Raw genomic sequence first — 23,475 nt, 5'->3', positions numbered from 1 at the left:
ATTCCTCACGGTCCCACCCGCCTCCCCGTTGCCTGTCTGGTCTAACCAAGTAATTCTTGAGTGTGCTCCTCTTGGTTATGAGGACTTGTATATATTCTGTATATATGTTCATGTGTATATATATTGCTCTTATATTTATTTATTGTTTAAAAAAAAAAAAAATTTAAGTTCTTAGAATGATGTATTTATTTGGAATATCATTAAATATTGCTATTTGTTCTTTTATCTCAATGGCCTATTATTCTCAGGCACGTAAAAAATGTTGGTACTGACGTCGGCGAGGACCTCTTATTGCCTGTCAGACGGCGTCGCGTGGGCAATTGTGACGTCCTCGTCGACGTGCAGAAGCTAGGAAGAAGATTTCCGTCGAATGCTGGCGCAATGGGAGTATTCAATAGGTGAGGAATCCACAGGTAGTTGTATCCATCAGAAGCTTTGGTTCTGATTTGCAACAATTTAAACGTATTCCCATTTTTGCATTATGACATCCTGTGAAGTGCACTCAAATGTGTTTATCAAGTCTGTCCTGTACGTGCTCAAACTTGGTAGGTAGTGTCTCTATCATGTGAATAATACTTGGAGTCAATCAGATTTCATATCCTGCAGGAAAAAGCATGTTTCCTGAGGAGTGTCTAACGCATCAATCTTGGGCTTATCCCTGGAAGTCATGTCTTTGTGTTTAGGCTCTTGCTGACGAATGCCAATTTGCTGTGCTAGGTTTTCACATTTCCTTGCATGCGCACTGTTGGATTCAAGAACTCGCAGCACACAATACACTCCAATAAACAGATAAATAAGAGTCCTCCTAAGTCAGCCTGTAAAGTGAGTACCAACATCTGAGATCCAAACCACGTCTCTATGGCCCCGGCCTGGTTAGGATTCGATGGTGGATTTGAAGTATTTATTTATTTAAATTAAACACTGCCAAGTCAGAGGTGCTTTCGACACCACTTGACTTCAGCCTGCAGAGCACCACCCTGTTGCCGCAAGTGATGGTTTCACCACCTACTCGTACAAAAGCAGTTGGGAACCTATGCATTTATACTGATGATAAAACACTGATGAACACAGTTAATATTGCGAGTAGCAAAGTGCCCCGATCTTGCTTCTTCTGTTTAGAAATCTAGAAAAAACTGCTGTGTGTGTCATGATTAGGCTTACTAGGTATTATATATGCACTAGTCCAGTCTCAGCTACATTATGGCAGCGTAATCTATTTAGAAACACCTGAGAAGCAGCTCAACTGGCTTCATCTGATACAGAATGCTACTAACCATTTGATCACAGACACTCCTCTACATCTTCAATAGCTGAGTACTTACAAAGGGCTAGTACTCAAGGATAGACCAGTTGATTAGAAAAAAAAACTGAATTTTCCATTGTGCAAATTCAACTGTTATGTTTCAGGTGTAGATCTTTGCTCGGCCAGCCAGGCATAGTTAAGGTGTTCCCCAAATCTCAGTTGGAGAGCATTAACAACAGAGCCCGTTCAGTGGGTAGTCTAAAGAACTTGAACTACATGCTCAAGTCTATATGCACATTTCGGAAACCCCTTAAAACTTGACAGGCTAATTTTTGTCCCCTACTTTTATATTTTATAATTTGTGAGACCAAGGGTCCTTTTTTATATGGCGTTTGGCTGTTAGTACCAGAGGGTTTTGACCTAAGTGTACTTTTTAGAAGACTAAACAACATAATGTACCTGCCGGTGGGAAAGGATAATGCAGCAAATGAGAAATCATCATAGATATACTGTACCTGTTAAGTTATGATAAAGGCCTGCCATGTGAACTGGTAGACCTTAGTTTTATTGTAACTCCAGTGAGCAAGTCTCTTCTCAAAGACCACCCCGCCTAATGAAACCATCAACTTCTACAGCAGTCACTTAAATCCCAGGTCAAGAAAGGATGGCTACAAGTGCAGCAGGAAGAGTGTAAAGTCCACATTTTCATGGCTCAGCAGAATTCAAGGCTAATAAGAGGATGGCATTGCAGAACAGAAGCATAGAAAATGGAGGTGTCTTAGGAGAACAGATCTGGTCACATGCACAAAAGCAGCAGTCCAAACCAACAACCAAGTATAACTGAAAGACATTAGAGGGCCAAGTCCAGATAGTACCACAGTAACAAATCAGACTAAAGACACAAGTGGGGACCCTTGAAATAGTCAAGGGATGGGCTACAACACTCTTTGATGACTCCAGGAAGTGTCAGCACCCACCCAGTAGCGTGCCCTAGGATGCAACGGGGTGCACATAAGGTTTAATGGTTAAATACAGCAAATTCACCTACCTCCAACTTTCGGTTACATAGCAGGCAACCCTTGTATTTTCCTGAAGGACCACCACCAGTTCCTGCAACTGCAGACCTCTGGAGTTCCAATACAAACAGGAGGGTGGGTAGAAAGGCACAGCAATGACAGTCTCATTGTCCAAGAGAACTGCAATAGTTCAACTCCAATGTTGCTCAATTGAGGTCCTGGTATAGACCAATGTTTCAAGGCAAACGTTCCAGCAGGTTTGCTTGATTTTTAAAGATGTCTGTGTAAGTGCATGGCCCTCGAAGCAAGAACCTATCTTGTAGCTTGGCCCTTCAGCATCCACAGCATTTCCTCAATCCAAGGATTTAAATTCACAAGGGATGACATTGTCTATTCAAATAAAACCATGCCTCACACCACATTACGTGCAATGGGACATCTGTGGCAACGCCTTTAATTCCGATTGTATTGCTTATATAAATAATTCCCTTAATGGAATGTATTCAGTACAATAGAAACGTGTGTCCACTGTTTGAATGGTATTCGAATGATTTGAGGAAAGTAACACTGCCCATTTGAATCCAGTGCACACATCTTGTTTTGCTAAGGGCAGCACAAGGGTTCCTGAAATAAATTGTAACCTAAAAGTTGTTACGGTCTCATCTAGCATTTATCAAGTTAGTTGCTTTCCGTCCCCACTTAGAAACTAAAGGTGTACTGTAAAAAGTACAACTCTGAGTAGCCTGATGGACCAGATAAGAGTGGGTGGCACATCATGAAGGTTAACCACGGATATATTCTGTATTTGAGTAAAATGGGATTACTGCACTTAACTGGAGGGGAAAACTATCTAAATTCTATGTCAAGACTGAAGGGGAGGATTATGCTTCTCTTTCCACTTTAATCCCACAGCACCAGTTTGAAAACTTGCTATCACAATAACTACATTTTCCATGAAAACGTGTGAAAAAGGTAGTACAAGAGTTTATCAATCAGAATCCTTTAAGTTGATGGAACGCCCATGTAACTTACAGCAGAAAAAGTGCCCTTTATAACTATTTCTTAGCATGGATTCTGGTTTATGCAAGCTGGTTAAGTGAAACACGTGGTTTTGGTATTAGGGGCGACACAAGATCTCTCAATTGAGTTTTATTTTTATTGAACTGTGGAGTTGGGAGAGCACGGTGCGATCCTCTGGCAAGTATAGGATACACTAAAGCGACACACGTCTCGCTGGAGCCGGAGCACCGCTCCCTCACCAAAACAAACCGTTTGACTGGAACACAGCACAGAGGAATAAAACCATTTAAAAAACTGATCAGATGAGGCAATTCCTGAGAGTTAATATTTCATATATTATTGCTTCGGAATAAAGCGTACAAAGCCATACAAACTCCTTCATGAAGACAAGGATGAGGAAGTGAAGCACTGAGGGATTGGTCTGGACAAAGGATGAAGGGCAGTAAAAAAAAACAACAAAAAAAACAAACAAAAAAATAACTGTGGGTACCTCTAGGGACGAAACTATTCAGGTTGGGTGCTAGCTACCCTGAATCCCTCAATTGGAGGGAAGATATTGGGGCCCTCATCCGCGTCCACAGGGACCTACTGCCACTAAAGCCAAAGGAACTAGGAGCAGCATAATACTTGGGATAACTTTGACAAGCTTGGAGGGGCCTTTCTCGCATGGGACAAAACCCAGATGATAAGAAAACTGTGATGGGCTATCACCAGGCTGCCTTCGCAACTAGTTGACCTCAAAAACTTTTCTCCAGAAAACCACATACAATGGAAAAGATGACTGATTAAGATTCCCAAGGATATCCTGATCAGGGTAGAGAAAGGCCATGGCAGCCAAATCTAAAGCACATGAGACTTAGATTAGACGATTTGGAGGGACCAAGAAGCAGCAAGGACCTATTGAATATGCTGTTTCCAGAAGCCATTTTATTACCCTTGTTCATCGAAATGGAACCTGGTGGAGAACCTCACTCAATAAGTAGCATGGTGTCTGAGGAACTCTCTAGAAAAGGAGGTGTGGGCCAACTTAGAACAGTTTGTCCACAACCCCTTCTGAATGGAAGATGTTAATGACCCTGGTACTCTATGCAGGATGGCTAGCTTCCTTGTGAAATTTGTTCAGAACCTAAAGAAAGGAACTGATCAGTCCTGGTGATCATGCCAAGATAGGCTGTTGATTGTCTCAAGTAACTTACCCAATTCCTGAACACGTGACATTCTGTCAGGCTAGCCCCAGTTAGCAATCATCATTCAAAGAAAGGCCTAATGCATTATATGAATGAAGAGCCAAAGATCCCTCCTTATCAAAGTAGTGGACGGAAAACTGGGAGAACTCAGTACTTCGGAGGTTGGTCCAGAGACCCAAAGAGGCCTATTTAGAGAGCAGGTTCTCAAAGAGTTCAGCAAGTTTACCACAATGTTTGCTCCTCTGGACAAGACACAGATCTCTATCAAGAAAATATTCAGACAAAACATTTTTAAGGGGTCATATGATGCAGGACTGTTCAGCCAGCTACTTAACAAATCAAGGTCCTCAGATATAACAAGGGTCCAGAAGAGGACAGTGGCAAGACCGAGGTTCCTTCACCAGATTCTTTTCCCCTTCAGAGAAGGGAGAGGAATTACAGAAGTCAGAAGCTCCTTCATAAAGGGCAAAACTTGTCAAGTGGAAACCCAGGTAAGTCCTAACCCAGCTTCCCACGTAAAAGTGAAGTTTTCCACTGAGTTCTAAGATTCCTCAAGCTAATGGTGGCGATGGAGACCAATAATCTTTTTCAGAAGTGGAGACTCTTCTGATAGATCAATAATGTGTAGCAATAGAAAAAGAAGAAACAATTGTTTGCTTATGAAACTTTGCAGATTGGCCATGAAGCAATCTCATGGCAAGCAGAATTGACAAGGCTGTTCACTACGTCTTATGAATCATTGATGTGGGTAGAGAAATTGGTCACCCTCTTGTCTACATTACCTTGACACAAGCTGGATTCTCCCCCCCCTCCCACCCCTCTCCATACAGTAGCAAATGTTCTCATCTAAAGCAATCAGATATTTTTTTGAGTCTTGTTTACGCTATATAAATTCTTAAAAACAAATAAATAAATCTATTCTTAGTGATGAAGTAAGACAACAACAACGTACAGAGACCAGTAAGAATTCCAGACTTTGAGAGGCTGGTATTTCAACATTTCAAGATAGAGGGTATATATCTAGTAAACTCTCTGAATTTGAATGTGAAAAAAATGTGACCTAAAACTTACCTTCCAAGCATTGTATGTACCAGATGGATCCGTCTGATACAGCCTTGGCACTCCGTCATAATCAAAGCCCATGATTAATGCAGATATACCAAAGGGTCTGCGTCCATTGCTTTGTGTGTACCGCTGCAAAAGGAAGACAAAAGAGCACATTGTGAGGATAACCAAACTTGGAAGAAAAAAATGTAGTCCTCCATAATAGGTATCTTTCACAGACTCACACGCATGAATCGTGTCATAGCTGGATGTCCCACAGTAACATCACAGTAGTAGTTTAATGTTAAACTAGCTCTAAAACAAACGAAGACTATTTAGTAGCCTAGTCACACCATTTAAAAAGAACCGAACTTCAACCAATGAGTTAAACAGTTTGAAGAACACACCTTAAGAGGCTACCATCTTTCAAGTTCAATTTACCACTATAAAGGAATATGACAAGTGGCAGAGCCTTTAATGCAGAGGAGGGTAGATTACATGTGAATCTGTCAACATCAGGACAGTGCGCGCTCTACGGGCAACAAAAATGCAAAAAGCCAGCCTTTATGCAGGAGCATAATTCATGCATTGTGTTTATATGCAGTATGCTAACCGTTTGCATTGCAGACTTTAACCTTGAAAAATACTATTAATGATGTTTGCTGTAACTGTTTATTTGTAAGGCATTGCTGCAGACTGACTGAGTGTTAGGGTGTGGTCCCTTTCTAGGACCTTCTAGAAGCTTTCTCTGCAGCATGACTGGGTGTGGTTTGTGGGCTGGGCCAGACTCTACATAAGGGAGCCATCCCAACTCCATGTGCTCACTATTCAGAGGTCCCGGTGCAGAGAAGCAGCAATTTCCTGAGCTCCTGTTCCGGAGGCCTACCTTGATGTTCCAGGCCTGCCCCACATTATTATGGTGATTCTTGAGCAGGGTGGTAATGCGGAGGTCGGGCTGGGCCCACAACCCCGTTCTCAGAGATTCTAGAGTTTTGGGCCTACTCGTGGAACTTTCAGAGTACGTGAGTCATTGCTCTCATGTAAACCTTGATGTTCAGACCGGCGGCGGCACGCGCGATCATTTCATGGCATTTGCATATTCTTGCTTGAATTGGCAGTGTACGCGATTCATTTACTACATGAAAACCTTGGTGATCAGCTTGGCGAAGGCTTGCGCGATCATTTCATGGCCTTTACATATTCTTGTTAGAATCGGCAGTATGCGTGATTCATTTCCTGCATGTAAAACTTGGTGTTCAGATCGGCAACAGTGTGCGCGATCATTTCATGGCAAGTAAAAACTTTGATGTGTAATGTTTGTTGAAGTACACGCATTTATCCTGAGCCTATGGATTTCCTGTAAAGATGATAAATCCAAAATTGGACTTTTTTTGTGCATATTAAGTCCCTAGTACAATTCCAATAGTTTTTCCAGGGAATGTTTCACATTGTTTTGTCCTCATGTTAAAAATGCAGTGTTTGTTCTGAAACAATATTCTAGAAGGTTCTTGTATTTCTAGACATTATGTGACATTTTATGAAAAGCTCATATGAAACATTGCATTAATCATTCTTGATTTGTTCCAGGTACCCAGAGTTCTTGAGGTCTGGTTAAAGTCACTTCTAAGATTATCCATGCTTACAGTAAGACAATGCTTAGAACCATAGATTAGTGAAAGTCAATGTGATTATATTCGGATATTGTGTTGTTTAACCTTTTGCTTCCTACAGGTCTCCTTCCCAACTGTTCCCTACCTAATCCCCTTTTCTCCACTGATATTTCAATCATAGTTTTGGAGCTGTCTTGTGGTGGACATGTTGGGAACGTGCACAGACCCCGAGGATCTGGTCTCCCTGACAGAATCTACAAAAGATACAATTTCCGGAAAACTAGAGGGTAAGTACATTTATCATGCATTGGATCTTTCATAGATTCACATGCTTGATTCAGAATAGCAAGCAACCATATTATACAGTACAAAACATGCAGTTGGCAGGTAAGTAATTCAAAAGACGACCCATTTTTATTAAAAAACAAAACAAAACAAAAAAAAAAAAGGCATAGAACCACTCATGCAATAGCAGCTCTCTGAACTACGGGCTACAAACAATAATACAGAGTAAACGTCTGCCTGTTCCCTCTCCCAAGTTGCTACATGGCAAATTGCTGCTAATGATACTCCAGCAAACAAAGCTCTTGATGTTGACAACTCTTGATGAATACGCATAAACTTGTTTATAAAAGGGTAGCTCGCTTTATTGTGGCAGCATTTATGGCAACAGACACCCAGAAAGCGATACTCTGTTTTGAGGGAGGCGGTCCTCTTGTAGGACAATAAACTGAGTAGCTGATCAGATTTTTGGAATTTGCTTGTGCTGACAGAAGAAATTTCATACATCACCTAACATTCAGTATATGAAGCGTTCTTTCTGCTGCAGTGCTGGTATCTTTGAAGAACGTCTTAAGGTTTACAGGCTCTTTTAAACAGGAATCTGATGGTACTCTAGATATAAAGCATGGATTTGCTGGGGGATGCAAAATGGCGGCCGTGACAGATGCGCCCTAGTGACCTTTGCTGCTGACCTGCCAAAAATCCTACCAAGCTCTCAGACAAACAAACTGCAGACATTTACTGGAGACACCTCTCACACACAGACACCGCACCCATAGACAGGCCAAGGATTTCAGTTAAGGGAGGTCCCGCCCGGGGTCGGTGATGAGCGCAGGGCTCAACCTCTTAGCAAACGCCTACAATGGATCCAGGAACCTCTGGTAAGTCGCAATAACAGATTTCTGAGACTGTTGCGGCGGACACGTGTGAGGAGGGTGTGCCTGCTGTAAAGGAGATGTAAAGGCCCAGTGGTGGCTCAGACAGCCCACAGGCACAAGCACAAAGGCCACCTGCCATAGTGAGGTGGCGGGTCCAGGAACCCTGATCAGTCTGCAGCCCTGGGCATACGAATAATCATAAAAAATTAAGGCAAGGCCCTGTATGGACTGGTCCTGAACTTTGCTGGTTATCAGAGGCTTGTACACCCCCTGGACTAAGGCTAAGTCTTGAACTAGAAGTAATCTGAGCCCCTGTTCAAGTGCATGCAGGCCAAGGAGGCGACAGCCCCAGGTGCAAGTGCAGATGACACTCTGCTGGACCTGAGTGGGGGACGGCGGGGTCTCTGACGGATTTGCTTGTGACTTTCGAGACTGATGGGGGTGGCCCCTGAGTGTTCGGGGTTCTTTGTCCATTGGAGAAGTTGCTTGCCACATAGACAGGTGCTAGATCCCTATGATTTGGAGCATTCTACGTCTTTACAGCGCAGAAGAAACAGGTAAGCCCTCATCACAGCGTGAGGGGGGCACAAACTTTATCACCCTGTTTGGGTACCTGAGTTGGGACAAACGCTGGCCGTATGACCATCCCTAATCCAGATGATCCCGTGGAGGTGCTTGTCGGGCTCGCAACTACAACTTGAAAAACCAAAACAATAATCTACAACACCCGATTGCCCAACACGTGGCCAGTTCTGACAGATCGACATAGGGAAACCCAAAATCAAGCCGGCTAACGTACCACGGAGGAGCATCCCCACCCTCAACCTCAGTCCCTGGGGGACATTGAGGCCCCACCGATTTCCATCCTTCACTTAGATCAAATTCTGGCCACTATCGCAGGCACGAAAGACACTCTCCAGGAAGATATTAGTATTAGTACTGTATCGGAGGGTCTCGGACTGCTGCAGGCAGAACACTGCAAACTCAATGATTGAGTGAAACTGGTAGTCATCAATGGAGGAAATGCAACCTGAACACAAAAGTTTGGCGGGCAGAATGTCTGTTCTTGCAGAAAAGATGTGCATAATGGAGGATAGAGCAGAGGATGCAGAATGCGGGAACCCGCACAATAACATCCGGGTGGTGGGGTTCCCCAAAGAAAGAGAGACAACATGCTCACCTTCCTGGAGAGACGGCTACAGGACGAAGTGGCCCCTAACCATCTGACGCAGTTCTTTGCCCTGGAACGGGCACAGAGAGTGTGGGGCCAACCTCTTGCCACTGGTTGACTGCCCCACCTGGTGGTGACCAAACGGTTATATTTCCGAGACAGAGACACAATACTCCATAGGGTAAGAATTGCTGGCCCCGTCACAGTAGACAATAGTAAAGTCTCCATCTTCCCTTACTTCACGGCAGGCTTGCAGACAAAGAGTGCTTCCTTTCTGGAAGTGAAAAAAAGCACTTAAGGAGGAACACTTGCAGTTCTCCCTAAAGTCCCCTGCCAGACTGAAAATCATACTAGTTGGGGCAACACACTTATGCAATGACCCCAGCATGGGAATGGATCGAGGCATACAAAGCCATTGCCATCAGCTAGGTGACGCCCGGCAACCCAGAGAAACAGAACAAGGAAACACCCAAGATAATCTCTGAGACATTGACCTTCGATCAGACCGGCTTTGTCACACACCGAACAGGAGCGAGCTACAACACTCCAGGCCATTGCCGCACTTGCCAGGCAGACAGATCCTGATGCGGGCTCAGACCAACCCTCAGATGAGAAATCTGAGATATCAGACTCTAGGTCTTCTCTGGTAGTCAGCCTGACTGTTCCTGTCATGACCCCGCAGTCGGTGAATGGACTGGGCTGATGGACTCCAAGAACTGGAGGTGGAAGCTTCTCACCTCTGGGAACATTTTTACACAGCCATGTTGGTAGACTGCTGTTGGAGTGTGGGATGTGGGGTTGGTTTGGGAGCTTTTGACAACTAAGCACTCTCTTGTACCTTGTTGTGGTTGGGATGGGAGGGCTGGGGTAACACTAGCTAGGGGGAACTATTCACTCATGATGGGGCCCTAGTGGGCCCTAGAAGCAGAAACTCATTTCTGGAGAAGGCTTACTCCCCCTAGATCAGACCATCTCCCTCTAACCGATGGAGGAGGTGACACCAAATCCATGACCGTATTTCTTAGTTTGAGCAATAGGCCGTTGCTGAGCTGCTCTTGGATAGGGGAGTTTACAGTTGAGGGGCTGTGTTACTCCTTTAGCTTTTCTTGGCCTGCCTCAGGAAGCTTAGGGTTTTTCTTGCATTGGGATTGGCAGGGAAGGGGGGGCAGGGCATGTAGAGTGGTGGGGGTGCTCACACCTGACCCTAAAGATGCAGGATGCTAGACATTCCCGGACGTTGATGACTTGGAATATCAGAGGTATGGGATCCGCTCACAAGAGAATGAAAATGTCACTTACCCAGTGTACATCTGTTCGTGGCATTAGTCGCTGCAGATTCACATGTTTGGCACAGTTCGCTGCCTGGTGTTGGGCTCGGAGTATTACAAGTTGTTTTTCTTCGAAGAAGTCTTTTTGGTCACGGGACCGAAGGACTCCTCCCTCCTCGGCTCCATTACGCATGGGCGTCGACTCCATCTTAGATTGTTTTCCCCGCAGAGGGTGAGGATGGAGTTGTTTGGTATAAATAGTGCCCATGCAATGGAGTGAATATGTATGTACGTTAAGAGTTTATAATAATTATTTACAAATGTTCAGATGTTTAAGATTTATGATCTACTTCTAAACGGCTACAGGCTTCCCGGGGAGGTGGGAGGGTACATGTGAATCTGCAGCGACTAATGCCACGAACAGATGTACACTGGGTAAGTGACATTTTCAGTTCGATGGCATATGTTGCTGCAGATACACATGTTTGGCATAGACTATAAAGCAGTTACCTCCCCTAAAAGCGGTGGTTTAGCCTGTAGGAGTTGAAGTAGTTTGGAATAATGTTCTTAGTACAGCTTGGCCCACTGTAGCTTGTTGTGCATTTAGTACGTCTACACAGTAGTGTTTAGTAAACGTATGAGGCGTAGACCAGGTTGCAGCCTTACATATTTCGCTCATAGGAATGTTTCCTAGAAAGGCCATTGTAGCACCTTTCTTTCTGGTTGAGTGTGCCTTTGGTGTAATAGGCAATTCTCTTTTGGCTTTAAGATAGCATGTTTGAATACATCTGACTATCCATCTAGCAATGCCTTGTTTAGAGATTGGATTTCCTATGTGTGGTTTTTGAAAAGCTATGAACAGTTGTTTTGTTTTCCTGATTAGCTTTGTTCTGTCAATGTAATACATTAGTGCTCTTTTGATGTCTAATGTATGTAGTGCCCTTTCAGCCACAGAATTTGGTTGTGGGAAGAACACTGGCAATTCTACTGTTTGATTTAAATGGAATGGTGAGATTACCTTTGGCAGAAATTTTGGATTTGTTCTTAGAACTATTTTATTGTTGTGTATTTGAATAAATGGTTCTTGTATGGTAAATGCCAGTATTTCACTTACTCTTCTGAGGGATGTGATTGCAATGAGAAATGCGACCTTCCAGGTTAGATATTGCATTTCACAGGAATGCATGGGTTCGAAAGGTGGACCCATGAGTCTTGTTAAGACGATGTTAAGATTCCATGAAGGAACTGGTGGTGTTCTTGGTGGTATAATTCTTTTTAGCCCTTCCATGAATGCTTTAATAACTGGTATTCTAAATAGAGACGATGAATGAGTAGTTTGTAGGTAAGCAGATATTGCTGCGAGGTGTATTTTTATAGATGAAAAAGCGAGATTTGCTTTTTGCAAATGTAGTAAGTATCCTACTATGTCTTTAGTAGAGGCATGTAATGGTTGTATTTGATTGGCATGGCAGTAGTAAACAAATCTTTTCCACTTAGATGCATAGCAGTGTCTAGTGGAAGGTTTTCTAGCTTGTTTTATGACCTCCATGCATTCTTGTGTGAGGTCTAAGTGTCTGAATTCTAGGATTTCAGGAGCCAAATTGCCAGATTCAATGATGCTGGGTTTGGATGCCTGATCTGTTGTTTGTGTTGTGTTAACAGATCTGGCCTGTTGGGTAGTTTGACATGCGGTACTAGTGAAAGGTCTAGTAGAGTTGTATACCAAGGTTGTCTTGCCCATGTGGGTGCTATCAGTATGAGTTTGAGTTGGTTTTGACTCAACTTGTTTACTAGATATGGAAGGAGAGGGAGAGGGGGAAAAGCATACGCAAATATCCCTGACCAACTCATCCATAGAGCATTGCCTTGTGATTCGCGGTGTGGGTACCTGGATGCGAAGTTTTGGCATTTTGAGTTTTGTTTTGTTGCGAACAAATCTATCTGGGGTGTTCCCCAAATTTGAAAGTACTTGTTCAGAACTTGGGGGTGAATTTCCCATTCGTGGACTTGTTGGTGGTCTCGCGAAAGGTTGTCTGCTAGTTGGTTTTGTATTCCTGGAATAAATTGTGCTATTAGGCGAATGTTGTTGTGAATCGCCCACTGCCAAATTTTTTGTGTTAGGAGGCACAATTGTGTTGAGTGTGTTCCTCCTTGTTTGTTTAAATAATACATTGTTGTCATGTTGTCTGTTTTGACAAGAATGTATTTGTGTGTTATTATGGGTTGGAAGGCTTTTAACGCTAGAAATACTGCTAACAGTTCTAGGTAATTGATATGAAATTTTGTTTCGTGTATATCCCATTGTCCTTGAATGCTGTGGTGATTGAGGTGTGCTCCCCACCCTGTCATGGAAGCATCTGTTGTTATAACGTATTGAGGCACTGGGTCCTGAAATGTCCGCCCTTTGTTTAAATATTTGCTGTTCCACCATAGAAGCGAGAGGTATGTTTGGCGGTCTACCAACACCAGATCTTGAAGTTGACCCTGTGCCTGTGACCATTGTGATGCTAGACACTGTTGTAAGGGACGCATGTGTAGTCTTGCGTTTGGGACAATGGCTATGCATGATGACATCATGCCTAGAAGTTTTAGCGCAAATTTTGCTTGTATCTTTTGGTTTGGAAACATAGCACTTCTTACCTTGTGGAATGCCTGCACTCTTTGTGGACTTGGAGTGGCAATTCCTTTTGATGTGTTGATGGTTGCTCCTAGATATTGTTGTGTTTGACACGGTTCTAGGTGTGATTTTGTATAGTTGATGGAAAACCCCAGTTTGTGAAGGGTTTGTATGACAAATGTGGTGTCGTTTGCGCATTTTTTTACTGTGTTGGTCTTGATTAGCCAATCGTCTAGGTAAGGGAACACATGTATCGGTTGTCTCCTGATGTGTGCTGCTACTACTGCTAGACATTTTGTGAACACTCTTGGTGCAGTTGTTATTCCGAATGGCAACACCTTGAATTGGTAATGTATTCCTTTGAATACGAACCGTAGGTACTTTCTGTGAGAAGGGTGTATTGGTATATGAAAGTACGCATCCTTTAGGTCTAATGTGGTCATGTAATCTTGCTGTTTGAGCAGTGGAATGATGTCTTGTAGTGTGACCATGTGAAAATGGTCCGATATGATGTAGGTATTTAGTGTCCTGAGATCTAATATTGGTCTTAATGTTTTGTCTTTTTTTGGAATTAGAAAGTACAGGGAGTAAACTCCTGTGTTTTTTTGTTGTACTGGTACTAACTCTATTGCATCCTTTTGCAGTAGTGCTTGAACTTCTAGTCCTAAAAGTTCTAAATGTTGTGGTGACATTTTGCGTGTTTTGGGGGGGATGTTTGGTGGGAAGTTGTGGAATTCTATGCAATAGCCATGTTGGATTATTGCTAATACCCAATTGTCTGTTGTAATCTGTTGCCAAGATTGGTAGCATTGGCTTAGTCTTCCCCCCACTGGTGTTGAGTGAAGGGGTTGCGTGACTTGAAAGTCACTGTTTAGGTGGAGGTGTTTTTGGAGTCTGGAATCTTCCCCTACTCCTTGGGAATTGACCCCCCCTATATCCCCTGAAACCTCCCCTTTGGAAGGAACCCTGATATGGTGTGGTTCTTGTTTGTTGGCTGGTGGTGTCTGTGGGTTGGCCACGAAACCCCCCTCTAAATGGAGTTTTTCTGAAAGAGCCTCTGCTCTGCGGGGAGTAGAGTGCGCCCATGGCCTTGGCCGTGTCTGTGTCCTTTTTAAGTTTTTCAATGGCTGTATCCACTTCAGGGCCAAAAAGTTGTTTTTCGTTGAAGGGCATATTAAGGACAGCCTGCTGGATTTCAGGTTTGAAGCCTGAAGTGCGGAGCCAAGCGTGTCTCCTTATGGTGACAGCAGTGTTGACTGTTCTCGCTGCAGTATCGGCTGCGTCCAGTGAAGAGCGGATTTGATTGTTTGAGATCGTTTGTCCCTCTTCAACTATTTGCTGCGCCCTTTTTTGGTATTCTTGGGGAAGATGGTCTACGAGAAGTTGCATCTCATCCCAGTGAGCGCGGTCATATCTGGCCAGCAGCGCTTGAGAATTTGCGATGCGCCACTGGTTGGCTGCCTGTGATGCTACTCTTTTCCCTGCCGCATCAAATTTTCTGCTTTCTTTGTCCGGAGGTGGGGCGTCACCAGATGTATGGGAATTTGCTCTTTTGCGAGCTGCCCCTACTACTACGGAGTCAGGTGGTAACTGCGAAGTAATAAACACTGGATCTGTGGGTGGTGGTTTGTATTTTTTATCCACCCTTGGGGTGATGGCTCTTGATTTTACGGGCTCTTCAAAAATTTGTTTTGCGTGCCGTAACATCCCCGGTAGCATTGGGAGACATTGATATTGGCTATGTGTAGCCGAGAGGGTGTTAAATAAAAAATCATCCTCTATAGGGTCTGAATGCAGTTGGACATTGTGGAATTCTGCAGCCCTAGCCACCAGTTGTGAGTATGAGGTACTGTCCTCTGGCGGTGACAGCTTTGTGGGGTATGAATCTGGATCATTGTCCGGCACTGGGGTGTCGTATAGGTCCCAAGCGTCTTGATCCTGATCATCTTGACTTATGGTAGTTTGCGCTGGTGAGTGCATTTGTGGCGGTGTTTGTGCCGGCGATGCCTGTTGTAGTGGAGAGGGCGGAGGCGTGACTTTTTTGACCACTTTGGCTTGTGGTTGTGCGTCATCCTTGAGGAGACTGATCCTTCTTTTCCTCATTATTGGGGGAAGGGTTGATATCTTCCCTGTGTCTTGCTGGATGTACAGTCTCTTTTGTGTGTAGTCTGATTCTACACTTTGGAGCTCTTGTCCAAATCTGTGCATCTGGCCACTTATTCCTTGTTCCTCTGAGTAGGATGAAGGTGTGGTATTTTTCGGCGCCGAGAGAGAATCTTTTTTCGGTTTCGGCACCGACAGAATTTTTGTTCCTTTCGGCATGGATTCTCGGTGCCGATGTTTTTCGGTGCCGGTATCTTGTCTTTGTCTCTCGGAGCCGCTTTCTCGGCTCCGAGGTTGCTCCATGGCGGTCCCTCGACCGGAGTCGGGTGTCTTCGCTATGGGCGTGCCCTTTTTCGGCGCCTTCGACGGGTCGCCTGTTTTATGGGTCGAGCCATGGCCTGTTGGCAGTGGCGTCCCCTGGGCTTTCGTTTTGTCGATGGTTTTACTTTTCGACGTCTTACTCACAGTTTGTTGCTGTTGTTCGACGTCGGAGTCTCCGGATTCTGATTCCGGAACCGAGAATGTTTCCTCTTCGTCGTCGAAACGTTGTTTTGTCGGCGTGGACGCCATTTGTAGACGCCTGGCTCTTCGGTCCCGGAGTGTTTTTCTGGACCGGAAGGCTCGACAGGCCTCACAGGTATCCTCCTTGTGCTCGGGGGACAAGCACAAGTTACAGACCAAGTGCTGATCTGTATAAGGATACTTACTGTGACATTTTGGGCAGAAACGGAACGGGGTCCGTTCCATCGGCTTCGATGTCGCACGCGGTCGGGCCGACCAGGCCCCGATGGGGGAATCGAAGCTACCCCAAAGTCTTCCGATGATCGGTGTCGATGTACCTAACTATCCCGATACCGAACGGAACAATACCGACGCTTTCTTCCGAGATTCTGACTAACTTTCCGAACCGAAACACGGAGCGAAAAGGAATACGTCCGAACCCGACAGCGGAAAAAAACAATCTAAGATGGAGTCGACGCCCATGCGCAATGGAGCCGAGGAGGGAGGAGTCCTTCGGTCCCGTGACCAAAAAGACTTCTTCGAAGAAAAACAACTTGTAATACTCCGAGCCCAACACCAGGCAGCGGACTGTGCCAAACATGTGTATCTGCAGCAACATATGCCATCGAACATAATGTTTACAGATACCTGAAAAGACTGGCGGTACAGGTTGCAATGCTGCAAGAAACACACCTGACTGTAAAGGAGGTGGAGCAACTGAAGCTCAGATGGCTAGGCCTGTTATATGGCACCACATATGCCCGGGAAGAACTAATTTGGATAAATGCAGGGACACCTTCTGAACTCTCCACATCTATTATAGACAGGAAAGGCCGATATGTTTAAAAAAATAAAAGGCAGACTCCTGGACAGAGATATTATATTGGGAAGTATATATGCCCCAAATCAGGATCAGGGGGTCTTTCTTCTCTAACTTTTTGCACTGCTGGCCCCTTTGAATGTGAACGACCTTTGATGGGAGGGGACTTCAACTGCATAGCCGATGTTGACCTTGATCGCTGTACGTATCCCCTCCCGGAGGCATTGGCACAAAGCAGCAGAGGGCTTTAGAGACTGGTTGACACAAAGGTCCGTCAGACCCATGGAGAACCAAACATGAATCGACACACAACTACTCTTATTACTCCCTCCCCCCCTTTACCAGCTTCATACTCTCATAGATCAATTTGTGTGCTCTAACAGGCTCCATCAATATTGTCAAGAGTACCAAATACCTAGGAAGCACCCTACTGGATCATAATCCCCTACTATTGGGCTTCTGGCCCATCGAGGATGGGATAGAAGATTTCCCACATGGCGTCTGAAGCCTCAGTCATTAGAAGATACATGCTTCAGGGACACACTACGAGTCACAATAACTAATTACTTCGAACTTAATGAAGGATCCACCTCTTCGAAGTTTAGCGGAATGGGAGGCTTTTAAGTTGGTGAGCCGGGGCTATTGCTTTGCCAGACTGTAGGCATCAGAAGAACACTAGAATGAGAATTGAGATACCGAGAGAACAAAATGCACAGGTTGGGCAACTACCGTGGGTGAGATGTAGATGCAGAGGTAAGATTCCAAGAGGCCCAGGAACAATATTATATAGTGTTAGAACGCCTGCCCTGCCACGATTACAAGCGTTATGCAGCTACGGTACATGAAGAAGAGGGTCAGCTGGGCCGACTGCTGGCCTGGCTCATCATGCCTGATTCACGTGGAGCATTTATTACATAGATCAGAGCACCAAACGGGAAGACACGTTACTCTGCCAAGGCTATCAATGACACCTTTTGAGAATACTACGAAATACTATATGGCCAGCAAGGAGCTCCGGACCGGGCACGCTAATCTCATTTTTACAGGGGTTTCCATTGAGGGAATTCCCCTGAGAACCTTGCAAGACTCCGGGAGGCCTGGTAACAGTACCAGAAACTCATTTTCCGTGGTACGTAGCAGGGCTGCCCCTTGTCGCCTCTCCTCTTCGCTCTGGCCATCGAGCCACTGGTGGAGCTTTTCCGCCAGGAGAGGACTGGCACAGGAATCGTGGTCGAGGGGAAGGGAGGGAACATCATATCTCCCTTTACGCTGATGATCTCCTGCTTTACCTGCCTGATGTCCCAACAAGAGTGACGGCGGCTGTTCACCAGATTGACAGGTTCACTGAGTTTTCAGGCCTCTGAGTCAGCAAGGCTAAAACATGAGTATTTCCCCTACAGTCAGACACACAGCACCCATACAGTCTGCCACAGGAACTCACTTGCGCCCCCCCCTTCTTCCTTTAAATATTTAGGAATCTAAATCTTCCATTCACTGGACGACCTCAAATATGGTAACTTGGGAAAGGCAATGAGAGCACTTATGGCTTGCGTCTGCTTTTGGTGCTCCCTCAAACAACCATTTATGGCCCAATTATCGGTATCCAAAAAATGTTCATGCTTCCCAGATTGCTCCACTACTTTACCAATCTTCCGATACGGGCACCCACTTCCTGGTTCCGCCAGCTATACTGGGTTTGGGTCGCCACTGGGTTTAACTGGAGGTGCTTTATTGTCCTCCAGATTAGGGGGTCTAGGAGCACCTGATTTTGAGATGTACTACCTGCCAGCTCAATTGCAATGGGCCTTACACTGGTTAGTGGGATCCAGGATAGAGGAGCTCAGAACATTTGATAGGACTTGGGATAAAAGCCAGTTATTGGCGAAGCTTCTCAACGCAGCAGTGATGACATCCCGACCTGGAGTATTGTCAAGGACGGCACGCTGCTGTTGGAGACAATATGTACCAAAAATTATAGGAAACCCCCTCAATATGAGCCCGCCTTGCCCCTGGCGTGCATATCACACGGGACCCACTAACTTATTTCACGCCAGGACAGATGTCTTATTGGTCTGATGCAAGCCTCTAAATTGTGAGAGATTGGCATCAACTGGGCCCTCTGAACTTACCTCAGTTGTGGCCCCAGGCACGTTGTCCATTTTTAATGACGTGGTACACTTATGACTCTTGCTGCATGGCTTCATGGAAGTCACTATAATTCTAATCCTGAAATCTGTGACACCCCAGGACTGCTGTAGTTCCTACAGGCCTGTATCACTACTTAACATTGAGACCAAAATCTTAGCCAAAGTGCTGACGGATAGACGTCTCCTTCACTTTATATCACTTGTCCAGAGACAAAATGTCTTCATGCTAGGACATGGCACAAGATATTGCATTAGAAGCTTACAAATAGCGCTAGATAATTCCTTAGACTTATAGGGTCTCCTAGCTTTACTCCTGCTTGACTTTAGAAAAGCATTTGATTCAATTAACTCGGACTTGAACTTTGGCCATAAAATCTCTTCATGGATCAAGATCCTCCTCTTCTCCCTTTCCCATTAAACAATGAATTCAGCAGGGCTGTCCCCTCTTCCCTGGTTATTTGCATTAGTATCTGAACCACTGGAAAAGTGGGAGAACGGATGGATGGATGCTTGATTCAGGGCTTCAGATGTAGAGGTGGGGCGAAGGACCATTTTAAACTACATGCCAACAATATCCTCCTCTTTTTGGACAATCTCCTGCAAACTGGAGACAGATGATAGACTTATGCAAATATTGGACACCTTTGGTTTGGTGTCTTTACTTGTGGTCAACTGGGCTAAATGCATGTTGGTGCCACTTAAGGGAATGGAGTATCACAGGTGAGCATGCAGACAAACTCCATTGAATACTTAGGAATCCACTTCCCATACAAACACAAGGCTACTAGGTATACAATATGGCTTCTATGCAGGAAAAGAGCTCAGGCGATCAACATTGCTCCCTTTGTCCGTTCCAGGCAAGACAGCTCTTTAAAAAAAATTATGTTCCTTTCCGGATTGCTATACATTTAGCAAAATCTCCCATTGGAAGTCCCTGAGTGTCTTTCAAAAACTCAAGACTTCATATAGGTCCTTAATTTGGTCAGGGAAACACCAAAGGATCTTATTGGTAAAGTGCACCATGTGCATGTATGATGGTGTTTGAGAAGCAACGGATGTCCAATTGTATTACTCTGCAGAACATTTTATAGTTAGCAATGACTGGCTGTGTGGCAATGAAAATGGCACTACTTACAAGGTAGAGATCTTTAATTCAAGGATCAATGAACTACACACTTACTATATGACTCCAGAGTCCCTCCGTCATTCCTGGGGGCCACCAAGGCCAAGATACAGGCATGGCAGAAGTTAAGTTACACTGGCTGGTTCCGGAATCCTACGCAGGCAACACCAGAATGGGAAGGGAACTGGTTGCCTAGTATCCAAATGTCACTCAGTTTCATGGTCTGGGATCAAATGGGTACTGAACATTTAGGGGATGTAGGAAAGTACCCTCTTTTTTGGCATGGTTACCCCCTTTTCTGCCTGTCGGTGTATTTGACTGTGTTCACTGGTATCCTGATAACCAGGACCCAAGTGATTATGCTCTCTCTCCCAAAACTATGCATTTATCCCATAATTAGCATACTGGTGCCCCAGGTAAGCCCCTAGTATATGGTACCCAGGACTTTGGGGTTCCAGGGGATCCCTATGGGCTGCAGCAGTTATTCTGCCACCCATAGGGAGCCCAAGCAAAGGGCTCTGCAGGCCTGCCATTGCAGTCTGCGTGAACCGGGTGCATGCACCCGTTTTCACTATACGTCACTGCAACAGTTCACTATAAGTCACCCCTATGGTAGGCTCTCAGCCCAGAGGGCAGGGTGCATGTGCCCATGTGTGAGAGCACCCCTGCACTAGCAGAGGTGCCCCCCCACAAACTATAGATCCACTTTACTGGACTTTGTGAGTACGGAGACGCCATTTTACGTATGTACTGTACATTAGTCGTTACCTATGTCCAGCTACATAATGGTAACTCCGAACCAAGGCATGTTTGGTACAAACATGTTGGAATCATAACCCAATACTTTTGAAAGTATTGGTTGTATGATTCCATGCACTCCGGGGGCTCATTGGGGGACCCCCAGCAGTGCTTCCACAGCCTTCTGAGGTTTACCAGGTAGCCCCAGGTGCTGCCACCTCACAGAGGTTTCTGCCCACCTGTTGCTCGAGCAGCTCAAGCCCAGGAAGGCAGAACAAAGGATTTCCTTTGGGAGAGGGGTGTTACACCCTCTACCTTTAGAATAGGTATTCTATGGCTTGGGAGGGGTAGCCTTCCCAAGCCACTGGTATGCCTTCCGTGTATAAACCAGTCTTCACAGGTTCAGGGACCTCCAGTCCCTGCTCTGGCGCAAAACTGGACAATGGAAAGGGGAGTGGTCACTCCCCTCTCCATTACCAGCCCAGGGGTGGTGCGCAGAGCTCCTTCAGAGGGTCCCTGGATTCTGCCATTTTGAATCCAGGGTTGGCAGGAAACTGAGAGCATATGAGTGGCCGGGCCAGGCATGTGACATCGGAGCCCCCTCTGCCTAGGTGGTCACCCAGCTAGGTGACCAATCCCCCTTTCAGGGCAATTTAGGGTCTCTCCTTTGGGTGGTTCCTCAGATTCAGCTTGTAAGAGTCCAGCAGGATTCCTCTGCATCCCTTACTTTGACTTCTGCCCACAGAAACTGCATTTGGACTCTCCAGGACCCAACAATCTGCAACACAGATGGAGACTTTGCCTGCAACATGGTTTCTCCAGCTCCTTCCAGCTTCTGCAACACTTCCCTGGTCGTGCATCCTCAGAGGACAGGCCGTCTTCAGTCTGCGCAGGAAAGAAGGAATCTCCTGAGTGGAGTCACTCCCCTGCACCTGCAGGCACCAACGGCAAAAAAGACCGGCTGCGTGGATCCCCTCTCCTGCTGAGCTGCGTGGATCCTGGTCAAAAGTGGTCCAGACAGTCTCCTCTGCCAACTATCCGACTTTGGTGGAGGTAAGCCCTTGCCTTCCCATGCAGGACAGCACCCCCATGAACATGTCCTTTGCGGCTGCAAGGCTTGTTGGCACTTCTTCCAAGGGGTCTTCGTCTAGCTCCAGCACTCCTTCCTGCAACGCACAGCTCCAGAGTAGTTCTTCTGCAGCGTGGGACTCCTTTTTGTAGTGCTGCATTGGCTCCTTTGGCACCTTGTGTCCCCGTCTGGTGGGAATCCTGTGTGTGCTGCCTGTGCTTCTGTGGACTCTCTGCGACACAGAGTCCCCTCTGACTGCCCCTCCTGGGTTGAATCCTCCTGGGCCTTGCTGGTCTCTGGCAGTACCAGTTTCCACCAACCAAGATTTTTGCCTGTGCTAAGGCTTGTTGGTGGAATCCAGACACGCAAACCCAAATGCAATCTTCCTTCCAGCGTGGGACATCACCTGCATCCTCCACAAACTCAACTCCGACTCCAGGGCTGCAGTGCTGACTTTCCTTCTGCACTGTCGACCAACTCCAGCAATCCTCAGCTTGGTGGATAGGGGCTCCTGCCCCCACTGGACTCTGCTGTGTCTCCTGCACTTGGTCCCATCTTTCCACAGGTCTTCCTCTTCAGGAATCCACTGTTAGTTTCTTTCAGTTACCTCTGGGGTTTGCAATTCTCTTATTTTCTTCTAAGTGGGTGTTCTGGGGAAATTCTAGTGATTTACTCCAGTTTCCTGGCTGCTGAGGGGTGTTGTGATACTTACCTTGGTGCTTTCCTGGTACCCCCAGTGTGTCATGACTTGAGAGCTTCTTACCACTATAATCAGCCAGTCTCTGTACACCACATGGTTTCTTGCTTGTTCTGGGTTGACCAAGGTAGGGGCGACCCTTTCCAGTAGCCACGGCTCTGCCGATATTAAAACACCAAGCAGGCCGTAACTTCCAGAAGGAGTCCCAGAGGAAAAAACCCAACTTGGGAAAAACTTCAGAATCAAGGACTCCTGTAAAAAGAAGAACAAAAGCACAAAAAAGCACTGGAACAAGCTGCAGGTGGAAAAAGAACAGGAGAAATCCAAAATCACAGGATACAGGAGCGAGGAGCAAAACCACGAAGGAAGTGTTTGCAATGCAAGGAACAGAAGACCAACTGTGTTTATATACTGACAAACAGGAAGTGACATGCAGAAAATATTGAAGACAACATCTTGGATTGGGAAAGACCACATTCAGGTGAATGGAAAAATAGCCATATTATAGAAAGGTAGTGAGCAAAGCATGTAGGGAAAGGAACACAGATTATTGGGAAGAAGAAACATGGCTAAGGCAAGGAAAGGAAAAAGAAAGAAAGAAAGAAAGAAGAAAAAGGAGGAAAACAGCAAGATCAGGTAAGCAAATTAAGAGGGTAATGAGTAAGGGCAGCGTAAACAGTGCCCAAAGGGAAAGTTTAGCCAAAAAGCGGACCGCGGCAGAAACGGCCATCCGAGACTCAGACCGCTGATTAGACTGTGGCCCATAAGTGAGGCGTCGCCAGTCTTCGCGGTGTCACACAGCGACCCTCTACACACTCCACTTAGCTGGGTGGGGGTGACACTCCAGTATTCCATTTTATTTTTTTTAGTATATAGCTGTGCTCCCCCTAGGTCCAGTATTCTCGTATGTGTTTTACACTATTTGCACTGTTTTCTAACTA

At 45.5% G+C, this 23,475-nt stretch overlaps 1 protein-coding gene across 1 annotated transcript in view; it reads right to left on the bottom strand.

The window, feature by feature from the left end:
* Positions 1–23,475, bottom strand: part of PSMA8 (proteasome 20S subunit alpha 8) — a 359,192-nt gene that overhangs the window by 189,698 nt on the left and 146,019 nt on the right. The window contains exon 4 of the mRNA XM_069218890.1: positions 5,538–5,660. Within this exon, the coding sequence (XP_069074991.1) occupies positions 5,538–5,660 (123 nt within the window). The remainder of the gene's footprint in view (positions 1–5,537; positions 5,661–23,475) is intronic.

This window comes from Pleurodeles waltl, chromosome 2_2 (assembly GCF_031143425.1).
Source record: "Pleurodeles waltl isolate 20211129_DDA chromosome 2_2, aPleWal1.hap1.20221129, whole genome shotgun sequence".
Taxonomy (NCBI): Eukaryota; Metazoa; Chordata; class Amphibia; order Caudata; family Salamandridae; genus Pleurodeles; species Pleurodeles waltl.
The sequence above is the reverse complement of the archived record's forward strand: the minus strand, read 5'-3'. Positions and strand labels throughout refer to the sequence as shown.